Genomic DNA, 19,042 nt, shown 5'->3' with positions numbered 1-19,042 from the left:
TTGGAGAACCAGAAAGTTAGACTGAACTAAGTTTCTCCCTGACGCGTATGCGCCTTGCTCTGCCTTTTTTAGATTATAACTTTTGGTGGAAGTGTTTATATAAGTTTGTGCGCACACACACACACCGAGTCCCTTCGGGGAGAGGGGGCAGTCTAGAAATCTAATAAATTAAATTAAATTAAATTAAATTTTGTGTGTGCACACAAGTATGTCACATACATTTATTATAGAAGACAAAGTCTTCAGGATTGGTTTCATGTAGAGTTGGTAACCCTAGATCAGGGGTATCAAACTCAAGGCACACGGGCCAGATCTAGCCCGCTGGGTGCTTAGATCTGGCCTGTGGGGCCGCCCTGGAAACAGCAAAGGACCAGTCTGCGGGGCCTCTGCCAGCAAAAATGTATGGTCCTCTCAAGCTCCATTTTTGCTGGCAGAGTGCTGAAGCAATTGCTCCCCCAGCCCTACCTTGGCCACCCCTGACACTACAGGCGCCCCAACGTATACGCGGCCCTCCTGAGCTCCGTTTTCAGCTGCAACAACCTCCTCCATGCAGCCCTCCTGAGCTCCGTTTTTGCTGGCACTGCAGGAGGACGTTGCAATGGATCCCCCCCAGCCCTACCTGGGCCTCCATAAGTTCTCCGACATGAGTGATGTTGAGGTGGCCACGCCCACCCAAGCTACACCTCACCCCAGCAATACCTCGTCAGCCCCCCAAGGTCAAACACCACCCTGGCATGGCCCTCAATGAAATTGAGTTTGACACCCCTGCCCTAGATTAATAAAATGGGGAAGAGTTTGCCTAGGGTTGCAGAGAGATAAATGTAGATTTATCTGCTCTTAGATTGGGGTACGGGATCATCTTCAGTTCAGACTCAATTTTGATTTTGGTAAATTCAGTATATTTATTATATTCAATTATTTATTTTTGAAAATTAACGTTAGAAAAAACTTGTTCATTTATTTCTTTAAAACAATCATTCCCAGCTCAGGTCCTCTGTCATAGTTGGGAGTAGTAGAATTGTAGTATAAACATACCTGGAAGGCACTAAGTTGGAGAACAGCTGTGCGTGATTTTATTTTTCATGATTTGTTCCAGTTACTGTCACAGCTGTTCACCTGTGCTTTTAATTTGAGTCATAGATAGAATCATGTAAGTAATAGGCTTTATTCATTTTGCAATTTCTTGTTGCATGCGTAAACTGTCTTCATAAAGCTTTCAAATTATATTTTTTCCTCCACTTTAGGCCGAAGACAGAGAAGTCACAGCTGATTTGGCTGTTTACGTCAATGTTATTGACATACTCTTTTTTCTTTGCTTGGAGGGCAAATTTGGATATTTCAAAGCCCCTGTTTAAGGGGGTGGTGAGTTTGCTTAATTAAAAGGGATCATTTTAATTTAAAAACAAAAGTGGGATTCTGAAAGGAGGTACCATGCATTTTAGAAACTTACATTCATTTTGCAGATTCATATTCATTGTTATTGTAAACAGCCTCCAAACATTGTTGTTTAAAAGCTGGAAGCACGCAAATAAAAAGTACTTTTAGTCCAGACTAAGATATTTGCCTGTTTGGCCTCAAATGGTCTCTCTTGAATCACAAAACTTCACTAAGGTTTCTGGCAGAGAATGCTCCTGCTACTTGATCCTCTTAAGGTGGGGGGGGGGAGGCAGCTGGAAACCAATTTGAAAGTGATGTTGTAAACGACCCAGGTTAGATGGGCAGTGTAGAAATTTAATAAAATAAAAGCACCTTTTAGACTGGGTTACATCATCTTCAAAATCCATCATCCCCTAAAACAGTGTTTCCCACTTTATCCATTTCTGGGTTTGTGGACTTCAACTCCCAAAATTCCGCAGCCAGAATAGCCATTTATAAGAATTCTGGCAGTTGAAGTCCACATCCCCAGCTATGGCCAAGGTTGGGAAACGCTGCCCCAGAAGCTCCATATTCTCCAAAGCACCCGAGGGTAGAACAAGAAGCAATGGGTGGAAACTAATCAAGGAGAGAAGCAACTTAGAACTGAGGAGAAATTTCCTGACAGTTAGAACAATTAATCAGTGGAACAGCTTGCCTCCAGAAGTTGTGAATGCCCCAACACTGGAAGTCTTTAAGAAGATGTTGGATAGCCATCTGTCTGAAACGGTATAGGGTTTCCTGCCTAGGCAGGGGGTTGGACTAGAAGGCCTCCAAGGTCTCTTCCAACTCTGTTATTCTGTTCTTCAACAGGTCGAGCGATTCTGGATGCAAAGCAATGCAGTGATTGTCGTTCTAGCTGGCTTTGGCTTCTCTTTACTCTTTTTTCTTGTTGAGATATTTATTGGAAACAGCAGAATGGTTTACAGTTTGGAATGGCTTCTGGCAGCTGTTCTTGTTACTGCTCAAATCTACTCCAATTACAGGTAATTAACAGGGAGGCAGCAGTTAATAATGTTTATTGGACTGAGCACTAATGTCCGTGTATTTTTCTTCTCTATTCCCCCAAGTTACTCAGGGCAATATGTACATAGAACATAGAACTTCTGCCGCCTTTTTCTTTTTTTAATAATTTTTATTAAGCTTTTTTTTAAACATTAAAAAACAGAACACAAATTTCTGCTCATTACAACGAGTCCATATCACTATCGTTGATATCATTTGTATTTACATAAGCTCTATTTCTATATTCTCTAATATATTCTATATTGTATAATATATCGTATAATCACTTGAACTATAATAATATTTACAGATTTATACAGTGTTATCATAATTGTCATAAATAATACTTCACACCTTATAGTACTCCGATTCTTCTCTCAGTTCCATGGTCAACCTATTGTTCTGCTTCCAATTTTGAGCAAATACTATTCTTGTTGCAGTTAATATATGTAGTGTTAAATACTGAGATTTTTTACACATTTTATCACCTAGTATGCCCAGTAGAAATAGTTCTGGTTTCCATTCAATCTTTTGTTCTATCACCTGTTCTATCCATTTCTTTATTTTAAGCCAATATTCTCTGACTTTGGCACAGGTCCACCATATATGGTAGAAGGTTCTTCATTTATATCCACATCTCCAACATTCCAGTGAGCGATTGGGAAACATTTTGGCCAATCTCGCTGGTGGTAAATGCCAACTTCTGCTGTCTTCTGTTATCTCCATAGGTTGTAGTAGGCAAAGATTTACCCCAAAGTTTCTAGCTGGGGATTTGATTCTTGCACTTCTCTATCATATTCCTATTTTTTTGACTATGGTAAGGACAACCAGTGTAAGGTAACTCACTGAGGTTCGGAAAGATGTTAAGAACCAAGAACAAATAGATATTGCTTCTTGGGAAAAAGGAGCTAGTCTTTCCATTCTGCACTTAGGGAAAGAGAGGTTCAAATCTCACACAGAGAGCTTTCCTTTAAAAAATTGATTCGTCAACGAGAGCAGGAAGTTTGCTTATTCAGTTTCTGAGAGTCTGCATCCTAAGCCCTCGTATCTTAACATTAGCTCTGATGAATGAAACTTCATGTCAGTCTTGCTTTCTTGGTAGTGTTTTTTTTTTTATGCTAGGGGCTTGGTATGTTTGAAGTTTGGAAGAGCAAGCTGTTGACATGAGTAAAAAGGGCTACCTTCCCTAGGGAGGATTCCTAATCATAAAATGGCTGTCAACTAGCAAAGCAACCCTGGCCTGCTCTCGATTGCCATAGGCAAAGGGGGGGAAATGGCGAAGCAGCACTGCAGCCAAAAACAGAAGCACATTCCAAACATATCTCTCTCAAGGCTATCTCCCAGGCTTATCCACAGTGGCCGGAGGGGAGTGATCTCTACAGCCCGCGAAATTGCTCCGTTGGCAATGAACCACTTGTGGGGAGGAGGGAAACAGGGTCAAGTCTGGGCCATAAATTACATAGGGTCAGAGTTGGCTTCACTTGGAACATGCCATCATGAAGCTCCTAATATACAACTGGATTTCTTTTGAAGCTTGGCTTGAGGCTCATGATTTAGGGCATCCGTTGGAACCCTGACAATGGCTACTATGGGCAAAAAAAAAGTGCAATTTATCAACAAGCCAGTGGGAGAAACTCTTGTATCTTGGTCGTTTTCTGTTCCTAAGCAGTTGGGTCTATTTCCAAACGGGATCTCGGGCTATTGCCATATTATTTTTTAAAAAACCGTTAAAGAATTCATTTTTGGTTTTTGAATTTAGTTTTGAAATAAAGTGCTGATGAAAGAATGGAGTGCTTCGTTTTCTGCTTGAGAGGGGGTACACAGTGCTTCAGGTTTAACACTGTATCCATTGCAGCACACCTCAGGTGTCTGATGGCCCATTGTTACCATCAAGGTTCTTCTCCTGTGCATAGCTTCCTTCCTTTCAAAGGATGTAGTTTGATGTAGCTACCTGGGCTTGGACTGAAAACAAAATGTTTGCTTGATAGGTTGACAAATCTTTCTTTTTCTTTTTTTAATTTTCCCTTTTGAAACAGTGTCTGTGACCAAAATAACAACAATGTTGTTGAGCGGTTTGCCATGAATCTTTTGTCCTCCATGCCTCCAGATGCCATCATCTTGCTAAGAGGGGACCTGCCTGGGAATTCTCTTCGCTACATGCATCATTGTGAGGGTATAAGACCTGATATCACCTTAGTTGACCAAGAGGTCAGTAGAATATCATAGAATAGCTGCAAATCAGAAGTCTCCATTTTGAATTTTGCTTCTGCCATGGAGATGCTAAATACTAGATAACTCTCTGCATCTTAGCACCTTTAATCACAACTGAATAGAGATCAGCATAGGATAATACTGTCTCTATTGCCATTTCCTATCCTACCATATTGCATCTTCTGGGTCATTGGTGAATTGTGTTTTCCTGATTTATGAATGTGCTTCTTGTCACAAGATCATTATTGTGCAACTAACTGGGTCCTGTAGTACTGAATAATAGAAACTAGCCTCTGGGCTAGTTTCTTGCTTCTGAGAGAGCTGGCAAAAACAGAAGGCAAGTTTAACAACTGTCAGTCTTCTTTGAATGTTGCAGTGATGGAAAGCAGGAATCACCTTGCCTTTAAATGTGGTTCACTTCTTCTCCAAAGCAGGCTGGAAATATCAAAAGAGAAACATTGGGTCATGATATTCTATGAGATGTTGTTCACACATGTCCTACTTTAAAGAATTCTCTCTCTCTCTCTCTCTCTCTCTCTCTCTCTCTCTCTCTCTCTCTCTCTCTCTCTCTCTCTCTCTCTCTCCCTCCTTCCTTCCTTCCCTCCCTCCCTCCCTCCCTCTGTCTCTCTCTCTGTCTCCCTCCCTCTGTCTCTCTGTCTCTGACTCGCTCCCTCCCTCTGTCTCTCTCCCTCTGACTTCCCCCCTCTCTCTGACTCCCTCCCTCCGTCTCTCCCTCCCACCCTCTCTCTCTGTCTCCCTCTGTCTCCCTCCATCCCTCTCTCTGTCTCTCTCTCTCTCTGCCTGTCTCCCTCTGTCTCTCTGTCTCTGTCTGTGTCTGTCTCTCTCTGTCTCTCTGTCTCCCTCTGTCTGTCTGTCCTCTCTCTCTCTCTCTCCTCCCCCCCAAGAGAGGGCACACGTTTGTGGATTGGCTAAGTAATGGTAGCCAGAGTGGTATGTAAATATTTAAAATAAATACAATTTCTTCCATGTGCTAGATGATGACTTACCATTGGTATTTGCCAAAGCTGGCTAAACATTTACCTGGTGTCACCTTTCCTGGGCACCGTTGGAATCCTGTAGAAGGGCCATTACCGGATGGAACAGTCACATTCAACCTTCATCATTTCCTCAAAGTAAATAGACAGTAAGCATTCCTTTTCACCTACTAGCATACATTCACCTACATTATCGCATGCGTAAATACATACCTCTCTTCTCTGCCATGTTTAAACAGTGGTATGCAGTGTTCATGAAAAGGAGTAAGTGATGTGAAGTCAAGGATATTAAAAACTTGGGTTAAAATAAAAGGAAACTTGGCGAGCCTTAATTTATCTTTACTCTCACTTCCATATAACTGAGGGCCATTTTTATACGTAGCGGTATGTTGTCCCAAACGTGCTTTTTCAAGAGGCAACTGGACTTTCTGGTTTTTCTTTGAAGACGTTTCACTTCTCATCCAAGAAGCTTCTTGAGCTCTGACTGGATGGTGGGGAATGGAAGGATTTATGCTCCTTGTAGACAACTGGTCATTTGCGTTCTTTTAGCAAGTCATCGAGGCCACCTGAAGGTTTATCTGTGTCAATGGTTGTGGAGCAGGGTGTCAAACTGGCGGCCCGGGGGCTGGATGCGTCATGTACAGGCCATGCCCTCCCCAGCTCCATGAAGGGGAAAAACATCGCAATTATGTCATGTGACGGCAATGTGACGCTGTGAGTTTGTGGTTGTTTTGAGAGTATGGAAGGATATGAACACAAAAAATTGCTAAGATCTGTTTTCTATCATTTCAGACATAGAATAGTTGATTTAAGTCAGAGTTCTCCAACCTTTCCAGGTTGATGGCCCGTGGGCCCACAGGTTGGAGACTTCTGATTTAAGTTATAGAAGAAAAATTCTATTTGAATATTAGAGGGGAAAAGCCTTCCCAATAGCAAGACCGGTTTGTAAGAGAAGAGAATAACAGAGTTGGAAGGGACTTTATGTTGTGGCCTGCCGGCAGCCAGACAAGCTGGTAGTGGAGTCGGACAGTGAAGTGGTTGGGGAGGAACATGGGCCAGTCCTGGGGGCTGAGGAAAGCTCAGACGAGGGCTCTGCGTTGGAGGCAGAGAGGGAGCTAGACAGCAGTGAGGCAGAGGAACAGCTGGAGCCTGTTCCCAGTGTGTGCATGCATAGAGCTGCCGGAAGACAAGAACAACTAAGAAAACAGGGTCAACTTGGGAGTAAAGCCACACCTCGGAGGTGATTGGCCCCTCACATAGGAAACAAGAGGAGCGAACGGGGAGTGGGCTTTTGCAGGAAACAATTCGTTCCTTCTGTTGTTTAAAGAGTGGAAAGTTCTGTTTGTGACTATAAGAAACTCTGCCCCAAGTGTTGCCTTGCCCTGCGTTTGGAAATTAGTTGTCTAACAGCTCTCCAAGCAAGATAAGGTTCATGTTGATAAATATTCCTCTGAAAAGCTGTTTGCCAAGCCTTGCTGACTGAATGAATGAAAGGAATTCACAGTCGTGTAACAGGTTTTACTAGGACCAAGACTCTGCTTCATGCTTTTGAAGGAAGCCTAGGTCAGAACAACTTGGAGATCTTCTAGATTTGATCAATTACTGTGAGAGATGGGATATTCCCATCACTGGTGATGTTCAGGTAGAGGATTATTGGGTTATTGCCTGGAGCAAAGTTCAGTAGCCTAAATGGCCTTGTCCTGTTCTGAATTTCTCTGAAGCCTTGAAGTAAACTCTTGTTCTCATCCTGTATCTCAAGTTAGACATGGGAGTCAAACTCGCATGACGTCACATGATGTTTCTTGATGTTTTTTCCCTTCACGGAGCTGGGGTGGGCGTGGCCTGCACAAGACACATCTGGTCCACGGGCTGCCAGTTTGACACCCCTGATCTAGCACAAGATTAGACAAGTATTTCTAATCATTAACACAACTGAAATCATTTACACAACTATTCAACATAAAATAAACCAACCATCGCTCCTAGCTTTCTCCATATTGGTTGGTGTTAGTGCTATCATAGGCACGCACCATTGTACAAGTCCACTTACCTTTTTTTTTATTATTAATTTGTTTGTATCTTTGTAATAGCAAAGACACCTTTGTCTGTATTGGACTCCATGAAGGTGACCCTACCTGGAAAAAAGGCTATTCCCTTTGGCCCTGGGGCTCTTGCGATAAACTTGCATCTTCAAAAGTTCCCTTTGATCCTGAAATGTGGGTTGAGCGTACCCAAAACCTCTACAACTGGACTGAGGAATATGGAAGGTTAGTGGCACGTAGTTGGCAGTAGCTTCTAAAAATCTGCAAGAAGGGAGTTGGTAAAGTGCAAATTCTTTTTGTCATTGGTGAAGATATAGTGGTAGCATCAAAAGTATGTTTGGTATGGATCCAGAGAGGGTTTGGATAGAATTGCTAATGGACATGACTGAAAGGATAACATCACCTTACTCGTTCCCATTTCCTCAACTTTATCTGGAAAGTTTTAGTTATCCTGTTCATGCTCTGTCTTTGGGGGCCTCTAACTGGTTTTGCATATCAATTTACCTGTTTCTTTTTTTAAGGTTTGACTCAACTTCCTGGGAGTTGGTAGCAAATGAAGAGATGTGGCAAGCCAGGTGAGAGCCTGTTTCCTTCCCATGTTTCAGAAAAAGTCTGAAAGAGGATAATTGTATCAATCTACGTACAGATTAATTATATTGCACATTGCAGCATTGAGCAGGTAAAACGCAGAGGAAGCACAGTGACAATCTAGGAAGCTGGTGTCTATCAGAGGGATGGAATATTAACTTCAGTTAATGAATTAAGGCAATTGGTGCCCTTCAGATGTTTTGGAGTAAAGTTTCTAATGCCATATCCAGTAAACACCAGCTCAGTATAGTGAACTGGGATACAATCATTCCATGCGCCATCCCATATTTGGGTAGACCCAGGTTTCCCTGGTAAAAAACATTTAATCTCCCCCCGGTATAGCTGCCAAAGCAAGGAGAACCTGTGTCTTAGAGGTTAATACAGCTACCTAATATGTAAGTAGCCTGGGTTTGAATCCCAGAAGGGTATGATTAGCTGACGAGAGCTAAATAGCTTGAAATAGATCTACACTAGTCTCTCTTTATTTCTTTGATGGTAAATATAAATTCAACACAATCATTCCATGGGGAAGTGAATCCTACCTCCTCTTTCATGGATGTCAGTTGGTGTTTAAAGAATATACAGTTCACTTCTGTTGTTTTTTTCCCCCCTCCTAGGATGAAAACAGCCTTCTTTCTTTTTGACCTTGCAGAAACTGGTTCCACATCTGTGGAAGAGAAAGCAAAGCTTTACATCCTTGCTTATAAGGTGAGAACTTTCCAGTTTGGGATAGAAAAGCTCAAGTGGTCTAAATATTTAGGGGATAAGTCACAATTTTGGGACAGGAATCATTTGTAAGTTTGCACTATGTAATGAGTGCAGTCAGAAAGTGGCTGCAGTAGGAAACCTGGCTATACACAAAATGGGTGTCAGGGTAGGTCAGTGTTAATGCACCTATTTAGACTGTGTCTTTAGATGTGTGATCTTCAGCTTCCAGAATTCCCAAGGCATGTGATGGCTGGGAATTGCTGGGAGTTTGAGATCTACACATCTTAAAATTGTCAAGGTTGAGAAACACTGTACTAGATTATTATGATGCTCCCTCTCAAGGGATTATTATGGCGTTTGCGGGCGTTTGCAAGCCACGGTAGCTTCGACAGCCTGAGGTGAGATCAACGACGCCCTGAGCGCCCTGAGCGGCTAGCGACAGGGATACGATGGCGTCCTCACTTGAGAGAAGGCGAAGGGAGGCGGGGGTGGCAGAGGCGGCTTGGAAGATCATCGGGGGCTCCAAACATCAGTCCCCGACCCGCTGGACCGGCTGGGAGCCCCGAGCCTACCAGAAGCCCAGTGGAGGTCTTGGGAGGTCTGAGCTGGGCGTGAGACATTGTAACACTGAAACATGGAAACATTGTAACATCTGAGTCGCCTGAGTTGCTGGAAGGCGCCGGAGGCCGGCAGAAAGTGTGGATTGAATAACTATAGCCACCTGAAATGTGGATTGAATAACAGAGGCCGCCTGAAATGTGGATTGAATAACTGAGGTCGCCTGAAAGGGCGCTTAGGCGACGCTGGGGCTTGAAAGGCTCACGGGGAGCCGCCGACACCACCTCCCTCCCAGTATGGATGATTAGCCTGTCTCTGTACAAACTTTGAGGACGACTTAACCCCTTACCATCTGGGGCATGAAAGGACTATGGGGAGCTGCTGAGCCCCCCCCCCCCGCCTGCTATGGACTATCTGCTCACTCTCTTACGGTTTTTAAGATCTGCCTAACCCCCTACTATTAAGAACTGTAGATTATAGGCCCCACATATTTTTTAACCACTTCTACCTATTTCTCTACCCATCTCTCTCATCTCTTTCATCTTGTAATCTTGGTTGCCGTTCTGTTATGATTTTTAACGGGCAGAGTTATTTAACACCTTTAGCACCCAGTAACCATCTTTAGCCCGATGTATTTATGTATCTATTATTTACCATTTATTATGTATACGAGGTCTGACCTTATTTTGATGCGGGAGTCCCCCCTCTCGCAGCTATGGCCTCCTGCCCTCTCAAGGGCCCACCTCGAGGACGGGTTTATTAACCCAGAGAGGTGGAGGAAGCGCACACTGAGGGGTTTTTTAATTAATTGTTTTTTAAAAGTTGTAAGGGGTTCCAGGGGTGGGGGGGGGGAAGTCAGGAGGGATGGGAGAGCCAGGCACCTAGGTGTGGTCGAGGGGGGAGGGAGCGGAGTGGGGGAGGAGAGGGAAGATAGCATTCCTGTGCAGGGCTCCTTGATACCAATGGTCGTGGGGAGGGGCAGGTGCGAGGACAGATCAAGAGCACGTAGTCGGTTGGGAGACCGGGGTTTTTGGTCATTCCCGGTCGTTCGTACCAACCCCTGCAGACTAGGTGGTCAGGTTCTACAGACCCAAGGCCTGAGACTGATGTTATGCAACGCGAGGTCCGTTGTCAATAAGGCCCCCCTCATCCACGATCTAATTTTGGAGGGGGTGCCGGACCTCGCAGGAATAACCGAGACCTGGTTGGGCCATGAGGGTGGTTTACCCCTCATGGAAATGTGCCCGCCAGGTTATCGAGCATTTCACCAGCCTCGGGCCCAGGGAAGGGGCGGTGGGGTAGCAGTGATTATCCGGGAAGACTTAGAGCCGAGAGAGTTCACTGTGCCACAGACATCCGGGTGTGAGTCCCTTGTCGTGAGATGGGGCCCAGGGAGGCAGTTGGGCCTGCTGATAGTATACCTGGCTCCTCGCTATACGTCAGCGGCCCTGCCTGAACTCCTCGAGCTGATCTCATCGGTGGCGGTTGAGACCCCCAAACTGTTAGTGATGGGGGATTTTAATCTGCCGTCGATGGGAGAAGCGTCTGAGGGGGTTCGGGAGTTCATGGCTTCCATGACAGCCATGGACCTGACCCAGTTAATTCAGGGCCCTACTCACGAGGGAGGCCACACGCTGGACCTTGTCTTTGTCTCTGGCCAATGGACGAGTGATCTGGGAATAGGGGATCTAGCTATTATTCCCCTGTCATGGTCGGATCACTCACTTCTCCGGCTTGACTTCCCTGGTGCTACCCCCCACCGCGAGGAGGCGGAACCGGAAGGCATTAGATGGTTCCGCCCCAAGCGCATGATGGAACCAGATAGGTTCCAGACGGAGCTTGGGCCACCTCCTGTGGATCTGACCCGCCCTCGAGTAGAGGACCTGGTAGACGCATGGAACAGTGCGACTACCGGGGCCCTAGACCGGGTGGCGCCTTTGCGGCCTCTCCTGCGGCGACGAACCACCCTGGCCCCTTGGTTTACTGAGGAGCTAAGGGTGATGAAACGCCACAAGAGACGCCTAGAGAGTCGTTGGAGATCCTCCCGTTCCGAATTTGACCGAGCACAGGCACGAGCCTATTTGAGGACGTACCTTGTGGCACTAAGAGCGGCCAAACGTCAATATTGTGCCGCTCTTATTGCGTCCGCAGATAACCGCCCTGCCGCCCTGTTTCGGGTGACCCGCTCCCTCTTGTTTGAGAGACCGCGGGAAGCCCCTTTACAGGGCAGAGCAGAGGAGTTTGGGAAATATCTACAGGACAAAGTCGCTCAAATCCGGATGGGATGGGCCCCTTTCAGTGGTCCAGTAGAGACGCCCGTGGCGAGTCTTGAGGGACCGCTTTGGGAGGAGTTTGACTCGGTTGCCATCGAGGATTTGGACAGGTTGCGTGGACGTCTGCGACCCACCACATGTTTATTGGACCCGTGTCCCTCCTGGCTTGTACTGGCATCCTGGGAGGTTACGCGCGACTGGCTCCTGGGCCTAGTGAACGCCTCGCTGGGTGAGGGATCTCTACCGGCCGCCTTGAAAGAGGCGGTGGTGAGGCCCCTGCTCAAGAAGCCTTCCCTGGACCCAACGGACCTAGCCAATTATCGTCCTGTCTCCAACCTTCCTTTCTTAGCGAAGGTTGTAGAGAATGTGGTGGTACAGCAGTTCCCACGTCACCTGGAGGAAAATGATTATCTAGACCCGCGCCAGTCCGGCTTCCGACCCGGGCACAGCACGGAGACGGCCTTGGTCGCATTGGTTGATGATCTCTGGAGGGCCAGAGATAGGGGTTGTTCCTCTATCCTGGTCCTATTAGATCTCTCGGCGGCGTTCGATACCATCGACCATGGTATCCTGTTGCACCGGCTAGAGGGGCTGGGAGTCAGGGGCACCGTTTTACGGTGGTTTGGCTCCTACCTCTCTGACCGGACGCAACGTGTGTTGGCAGGGGAGCAGAGTTCGACCCGGAGGTCACTCACATGTGGAGTGCCACAGGGATCGGTGCTCTCGCCTCTCCTGTTCAACACATACATGAAACCGCTGGGCGAGATCATCCGTGGCTTTGGGGTGGGATATCATCTGTATGCTGATGATACTCAGCTGTACATTTCCACCCCGAACCACCCCAATGAGGCCGTCGAAATGATGTCCCGGTGTTTGGAGGCCGTACGGGTCTGGATGGATGGCAACCGACTAAAACTCAACCCTTCCAAGACGGAGTGGCTGTGGCTTCCGGCCTCCCGGTTCAACCAGGTGCTTCCATCTCTGGCCATTGGGGGCGTGCAACTAGCCCCCATGGAACAGGTGCGCAATTTGGGCGTCCTCCTAGATGCCCGGCTGTCCATGGATGACCATGTAACAGCCGTGGCTAGGGGGGCGTTCCATCAGGTCCGCCTGATGCGCCAATTGCGCCCCTTATTGGACCGGGATGCCCTACGCACAGTCACCCATGCGCTAGTGACGTCTCGCCTGGACTACTGCAATGCTCTCTACATGGGGCTTCCCTTGAGATGCACTCGGAGACTACAGTTGGTCCAGAACGCGGCCGCGCGGGTGATTATGGGGAGGTCTAGATACTCCCCTGTAACACCTCTCCTGCGCGAGCTGCACTGGCTTCCTGTGGTCTACCGAGTGCGTTTCAAGGTTTTGATTATGATCTTTAAAGCGCTTCATGGCACAGGGCCTAGTTACATGCAGGATCGCATCCTGCCCCACACATCCCTACGACCAATTCGCTCACACAGAGAGGGACTTCTCCGGGTGCCGTCCGCCAAACAGTGTCGGGGGGCGACATCCAGGAGCAGAGCCTTCTCTGTGATGGGCCCAGCCCTGTGGAATGACCTCCCCCGTGACATCAGGATTATTTCCGATCTCCGCTCCTTCCGTGTACAGTTGAAGACCCACCTCTTTCAATCATCTGGCCTGGCTCAACCGTAACCTTCTCATATTCCTCCTGACTGTCTTTTTTAAATTTTAAATTTTTATTGTATATTGGATTTTTTATTTGTTAATGGTTTTAATTTGTCTTAATGTTTTAATCTATTACCTCCTCCGTGCATGTATGTCTTTTGTATATATGTATGTTTATATATGTCTTGGTGTACGCCGCCCCGAGTCCTGCCCGGAAAGGGAGCGGCTAATAAATCCAAATTTTTTATTATTATTATTATTATTATTATTATTATTATTATTATTATTATTATTATTATTATTATTATTATTATTATTATTATTATTATGTGCTCAAACATCCCTGAAAGTCATTATGTTGCTGGGGGCTGAGGCTTTATCACAGACCAGCTTCATATTTAATATTTTTTAATTAAATAAAATTTAATTAAATAAACTTTATTTAAAATGTCATTTGGGCACCAAGGGATGGGCCTGAGGTCTGGGTGGTATCTATACATGTGTTTATATGGTTGATTAGTGTTGATTTTCCCACTGTTTCCAGTCATCAGATCAATTTGTATAAAACTAGCTGATAACTTGCCGTTGCCTGGGTATTTATTTATAGGGGGAAAATGTCCGGACCAAACGTAATTTCTAATGTTGGATTTTCCTCCTTACCAGAGGGACTCCCCTTGTGGAGTACTGTTAAGCCGTTACCATGGCAACTTCATTGTGCTGTACAGTAGAAGCCATTTCACGGCAGTACAGTGGAAGCCGTTTTAAGGCACAACAGAACACACACCTCGAGGGATGTTAGGGGTGTCTTACCCATGGTATTTTTTTCCAGAGAGTAAGTCATCTATGTACTATCTCAGCAAGTTTTCCCCTCCCCTCCCCCCCCCCTTAGGAACTTTGCTCATGGTTTGCTACCTGCAGATCTCGTAATTGTGTGAATATGAAGAAGATGGGTGTTGATTCTGTATCAGTAGCAACTCAAGCGCACGTACATTTTTTCTTTCCCCTCTCCCACGTTGGTAAAATGGTGGCTTAGCAATAAAATGGATACCATTTAGAGGAAATAACCCAAGTTCACTTCTTTTCTTTTACTGCTTTCATAGGCAGAATGGCTCCACTAGAAATAAAACACACGTCTTCAGTTCATTGTTGCTTATTCCTCACCCTTTTTTGCTCTCTGGCTTCTCTTTCTTACTTCTCTCTTCCAGTTTACCTTTCAGATTTATCCTTGGGATTATTATTCTTTAGTTTCCCCTTGAGAATCCTACATCTTTATTCCTCTTTTCAGTTGGATGACATCAGAGCAGTATGCCCAATCATCAGCCCCGCACATGAAACCTCTTAGCTCAAATCCTATGCACACCGACTGGGGAGTGCTTAGCAGAGCTTATTTCTGAATAGAAATGCAGAGAGTTGCACTTCATGGTTTAAAACATAGGCTCATAAACGGTGTCCTATTTTACTTCACTTGCAGAGACTTTATTTTATATAGATGCTGTTTATGCCAGGCTTGACTGCTTTAAAAAAATAAAATAAAAGCGAGCAAATCTTTGTTAGACGGGGAAATGATATCTCTGAGATTTCTCTTCAATCCTGAACCGCCTTCTGTGATTTACAGCTGTACAAGGAAATTGTAAACACGTACAAACCTCATCCAGTGAACTGGCACAAAAATTACGCCATCGCCTGCGAGAGGGTGCTACGTCTTCACCCAGTGAGGGAGGACCCAGAAGTGCTACTCTTCGAAATCATCAAACACTTCCGCCATTACTTGGAGGAAGCTTCAGATGATCCCCAGCAGAGCAGTATTTTGCAAGCCATAAAGCATATGAAGAAAGAACTTCGGGAAGTGAGAAAACTGAAGAAGGCAGCGAGGCGGCTTGCATAGGATGTGCTGATGAGCTCCAAGGGAAAATTTGTTGGGGAGGAAATGAAGAGTAAGAGAAGGATTCCGTAGACGGGGAAAAAGACAAGCTTAATTGCAGCGTTTTAGATAGGAGGAAAAGACTAAATCAAAAGAAGGTGGTATAGAGAAGCATAAACAAAGGCTGGGGGGGGGGGACACATGAATTGGGATTTTTCTCCCTTTTGATGTTACAATGTGGGGGGGGGGTCATTAAACGAAGCTGAACGTCGGAGAGTCTTAACTGAAAACTTCTTAATAAAGTACATTGGTAATTAGAGCCCTGGTGTCGCAGGGGTTAGAATGAAGTATTGCAGGCTAACTGCCCATTGTCTTGAGTTCAGTCCTGATTGGCTGAAGGTTGACTTAGTCTTTTATCCTCAGGTATGGTTGACTAGGCACTGTCGTTTGCTGTGAACATGGCTACCAGATAGAACAGGGATGTCAAACTCAATTTCATTGAGGTCCGCATCAGGGTTGCGTTTGACTTCAGTGGGCCGGGGTAGGCATGGCCAGCTTAATGTCACTCGTGTTGCGGGCACCTGTGACGGACCGAGCACTCTGCCAATGAAAATGGGCCCCCAGGCTCTGTTTCCAGCTGTGATGGCCTCCTGCAGTCCTCTGCCAGTGAAAACGGGCTCCCAAGCTCCATTTTTGGCTGTGATGACCTCCTGCAACCTTCTGCCAGCGAAAATGGAGCTCAGGAGGGTGCTCCCGAGCTCCATTTTCACTAGCAGAGGCAACACGGGCCAGTCCTTCATTGTTTCCAGGGCAGTCCCTTGGGCCAGATCTAAGCACCGCCTGGGCTGGATCTGTCCCAAGAGCCTTGAGTTTAACACCCCTGAGATAGAATAAAAGGCAGATTTATATCAACAGAGAGTTTGATCAAAGGCTAACAGTCATTATCACTTTTGCCCTCATACCAAGCATGGAATATCACAAAAGCATTCAGTTGAGTACTGTTGGGAGAACAATGTTGGACTTGAGATGCTTCTGATCAGGATATTCATATGTTCTGTTTTGATTTATCCATTTGTATATGTTTCTGTGCTACTATTTAGTGTTAACATCAGAGTCAAAATCTTAATAGCAAAAACTGAACTGATGGAATTGGGCATTTGATAATCACAGAATTTATAGAATTAGTGGACAGCTTACCTCTGGAAAGCCAGTGGCCTCTGAACCACCAAGTTCTTTCCACAAGATAAAAATTTACACTACTTGCAGTTTTTTCTGAATAGACATAATCTGACCAGAATTAGTACTACAGGTAATCCTTATTTAGTGACTGCCTTGTTTAGCAACTGTTCACATTTATGATGGCGATGAAAAAGAAATTTTGCAATCAGGCCTTACATTTACGATTTTCATAGTCTGTAAAGCAAAAGAAAGCTGAAGTAAGATCATAAACAGATTTGTGGTTTCACTTAGTGACCACGTCATTTAATGACCAAGTTGCTGGTCCCAATTGTGGTAACTTAATGAGGACTACATGTTCTCTAATCACCTCGGAAGTAGATTATTGTAGAAAAATTCAAAAAAGATGGACCCTATTTTATAAATTGAATATGTATTATGAACATCAAAGATCTCCGCTTCAATCACGTACATTTCTTCAAGAAGAATCAGAGATGCAGCTGATAGGAAATATATTTCTGTCAGATTTTAGAGAGCCATTCATTGTAGTTTCAGGTATTTAAAATAATTTGTGAGGGGGCTGCTTCACAAACTATAGTAAGAAATTGGATCACTTCTTACACTTCCGAGAAGAGGTGTACTTTCACCCAGTTTTTCCCTCACAAAGTGCTGATTTTGAGCATTATAATCCTTTACCTTTTTGCACCAGATAACTTTTAAGGATTGATAATTTCTATATAAACTACTCTGATTGCTGAGATCTTCCTTGGATACTGCCTTCCAGTTAAAGTAAGATACACTCAAAATGGGGAATATCTGAACTTGGACATCATGTGCAACTGTACATCCTTGAAAATAGAAATGTGTACTTCCAGTCATAATGTTGTAGTTTTGCCACAGGAGCAAAGGCAACCCACTAAATGGTTTGTCATGTGTCATTAGTGGCAGAGCTCTGATAAACATCTTTTTATTGTTCCACACATTTTAATTGTAGATTTTTATATTGTTCTGATCCAGCTTTGTTTTATTTAACCCTCTTTTGTAGCTTTTGAAGGATGCTCTTGATGTTTGTTTTATTTATATAATGCTGTTCTTTTGTATTTACTAGTTGTACTGAGGGATTTTTACCCAAATAACAACATGAACATGCTTTTAATAAATAAGTAAATTCTTGAATTTCCAGTCTATCTTGTTGAAAGTGCTCCTGTTATGAGAATACCTGGATTTATTTGATAATTGGACTACTAGAAAATTGAAAACAGTTTCTCATTCCTTTGTTTGCAATCTCACCAACTATATATTTTCTCAGGATCATCATATTTTTACACCAACTCATAAAAGATAGATTTGCATCATAGAAAATGAAAATATTTTATAGAATGCAATTCCATGTAAACAAGATGAATGAACTTCTCTGGAATATTATGATATTTTTGCACCTTTAGAGATAGCTTCTTGGGGTGTAACCATCACATCTTTTCAGGAATTTCATCAAAGATATAGAGGCCACATTGTTAATTAGAAATTACTAGTTGATAACCTGGCGTTGCTGGGGTATTTATTTATAGGGGGAAAATGTCCTGACCAAACATAATTTCTAATGTTGGATTTTCCGTCTTACTTGAGGGAGCCCCCTTGTGGAGCACTGTTAAGCTGTTACCATGGCAACTCCACTACGCTGTACAGTAGAATACATTTTACGACAGTACAACAGAAGACATTTTAAGGCACAACAGGGTGTATCTTAACAGAACACACACACCGAGGAGTCTTAGGGGTATCTTACCCCCACAGTATTTGTTTCCAGAGTGTAAGTCATCTGTGTACCAAGTTTGGTTGAAATTGCTCGAGGTAATTGCTCGAGGTGTTCCAGAGTTATGTTCAGTGGTACACACATCCATTTATCTTTATCTATCTATCATCTATCTATCTATCTATCTATCTATCTATCTATCTATCTATCTATCTATCTATCTATCTATCTATCTATCATCTATCTATCTATCTATCTATCATCTATCTATCTATCTATCTATCTATCTATCATCTATCATCTATCTATCTATCTATCATCTATCATCTATCTATCTATCTATCTATCTATCAATCATCTATCTATCTATCTATCTATCTATCTATCTATCTATCTATCTATCTATCTATCATCTATCTATCTATCATCTGGCTATCTACGTTCCAATAGCCATGGCTCAAGTAGGAAGGATACCCTTTTATTCTAGCTTTAGTTAATTCTCTTATGATAACAAACTACAGATTTAGTATTCTTTGTGGATAGCAATGTGGTAAAAGGAGATAAATAATTTTTCTTAGATTCCATGGAGAATTCCAGCATGCATACAAAAAAGTAAAACTCTGAAATTATGAAAGGATTTTCTTCCCAGAAATTTTGTTTATTACTTGGATATGTGCAACTCTATTTTGCTCTGTTCTTTTTAATTCAACATAGAGATGTTTTCTAAAGTAAATCTAGAAATTCAGTGTAAAGGCACTTCCTTCACCACACTGTACATCCAGAGAGGCCTCTTAATTAAAAAATCATTAGATTTTTTCAATGGCCTAAAACCA

At 44.0% G+C, this 19,042-nt stretch overlaps 1 protein-coding gene across 2 annotated transcripts in view; it reads left to right on the top strand.

Moving 5' to 3' along the window:
• Nucleotides 1–19,042, top strand: part of TMEM260 (transmembrane protein 260) — a 75,511-nt gene that overhangs the window by 38,576 nt on the left and 17,893 nt on the right. The window contains exons 9-16 of one of the 2 annotated variants that reach the window (XM_081940273.1): nucleotides 1,245–1,362; nucleotides 2,227–2,399; nucleotides 4,455–4,626; nucleotides 5,625–5,773; nucleotides 7,715–7,891; nucleotides 8,188–8,241; nucleotides 8,872–8,962; nucleotides 15,035–17,631. In XM_081940273.1, the coding sequence (XP_081796399.1) occupies nucleotides 1,245–1,362; nucleotides 2,227–2,399; nucleotides 4,455–4,626; nucleotides 5,625–5,773; nucleotides 7,715–7,891; nucleotides 8,188–8,241; nucleotides 8,872–8,962; nucleotides 15,035–15,304 (1,204 nt within the window). In that variant the 3' untranslated portion in view covers nucleotides 15,305–17,631. Of the gene's footprint in view, nucleotides 1–1,244; nucleotides 1,363–2,226; nucleotides 2,400–4,454; nucleotides 4,627–5,624; nucleotides 5,774–7,714; nucleotides 7,892–8,187; nucleotides 8,242–8,871; nucleotides 8,963–15,034; nucleotides 17,632–19,042 lie in introns of those variants that run through there. The other variant, XM_081940274.1, reaches the window with a different exon arrangement.

This window comes from Natrix helvetica (genome assembly GCF_964273705.1).
Source record: "Natrix helvetica genome assembly, chromosome: 1".
Lineage (NCBI taxonomy): Eukaryota > Metazoa > Chordata > Lepidosauria > Squamata > Natricidae > Natrix > Natrix helvetica.
The sequence above is the reverse complement of the archived record's forward strand: the minus strand, read 5'-3'. Positions and strand labels throughout refer to the sequence as shown.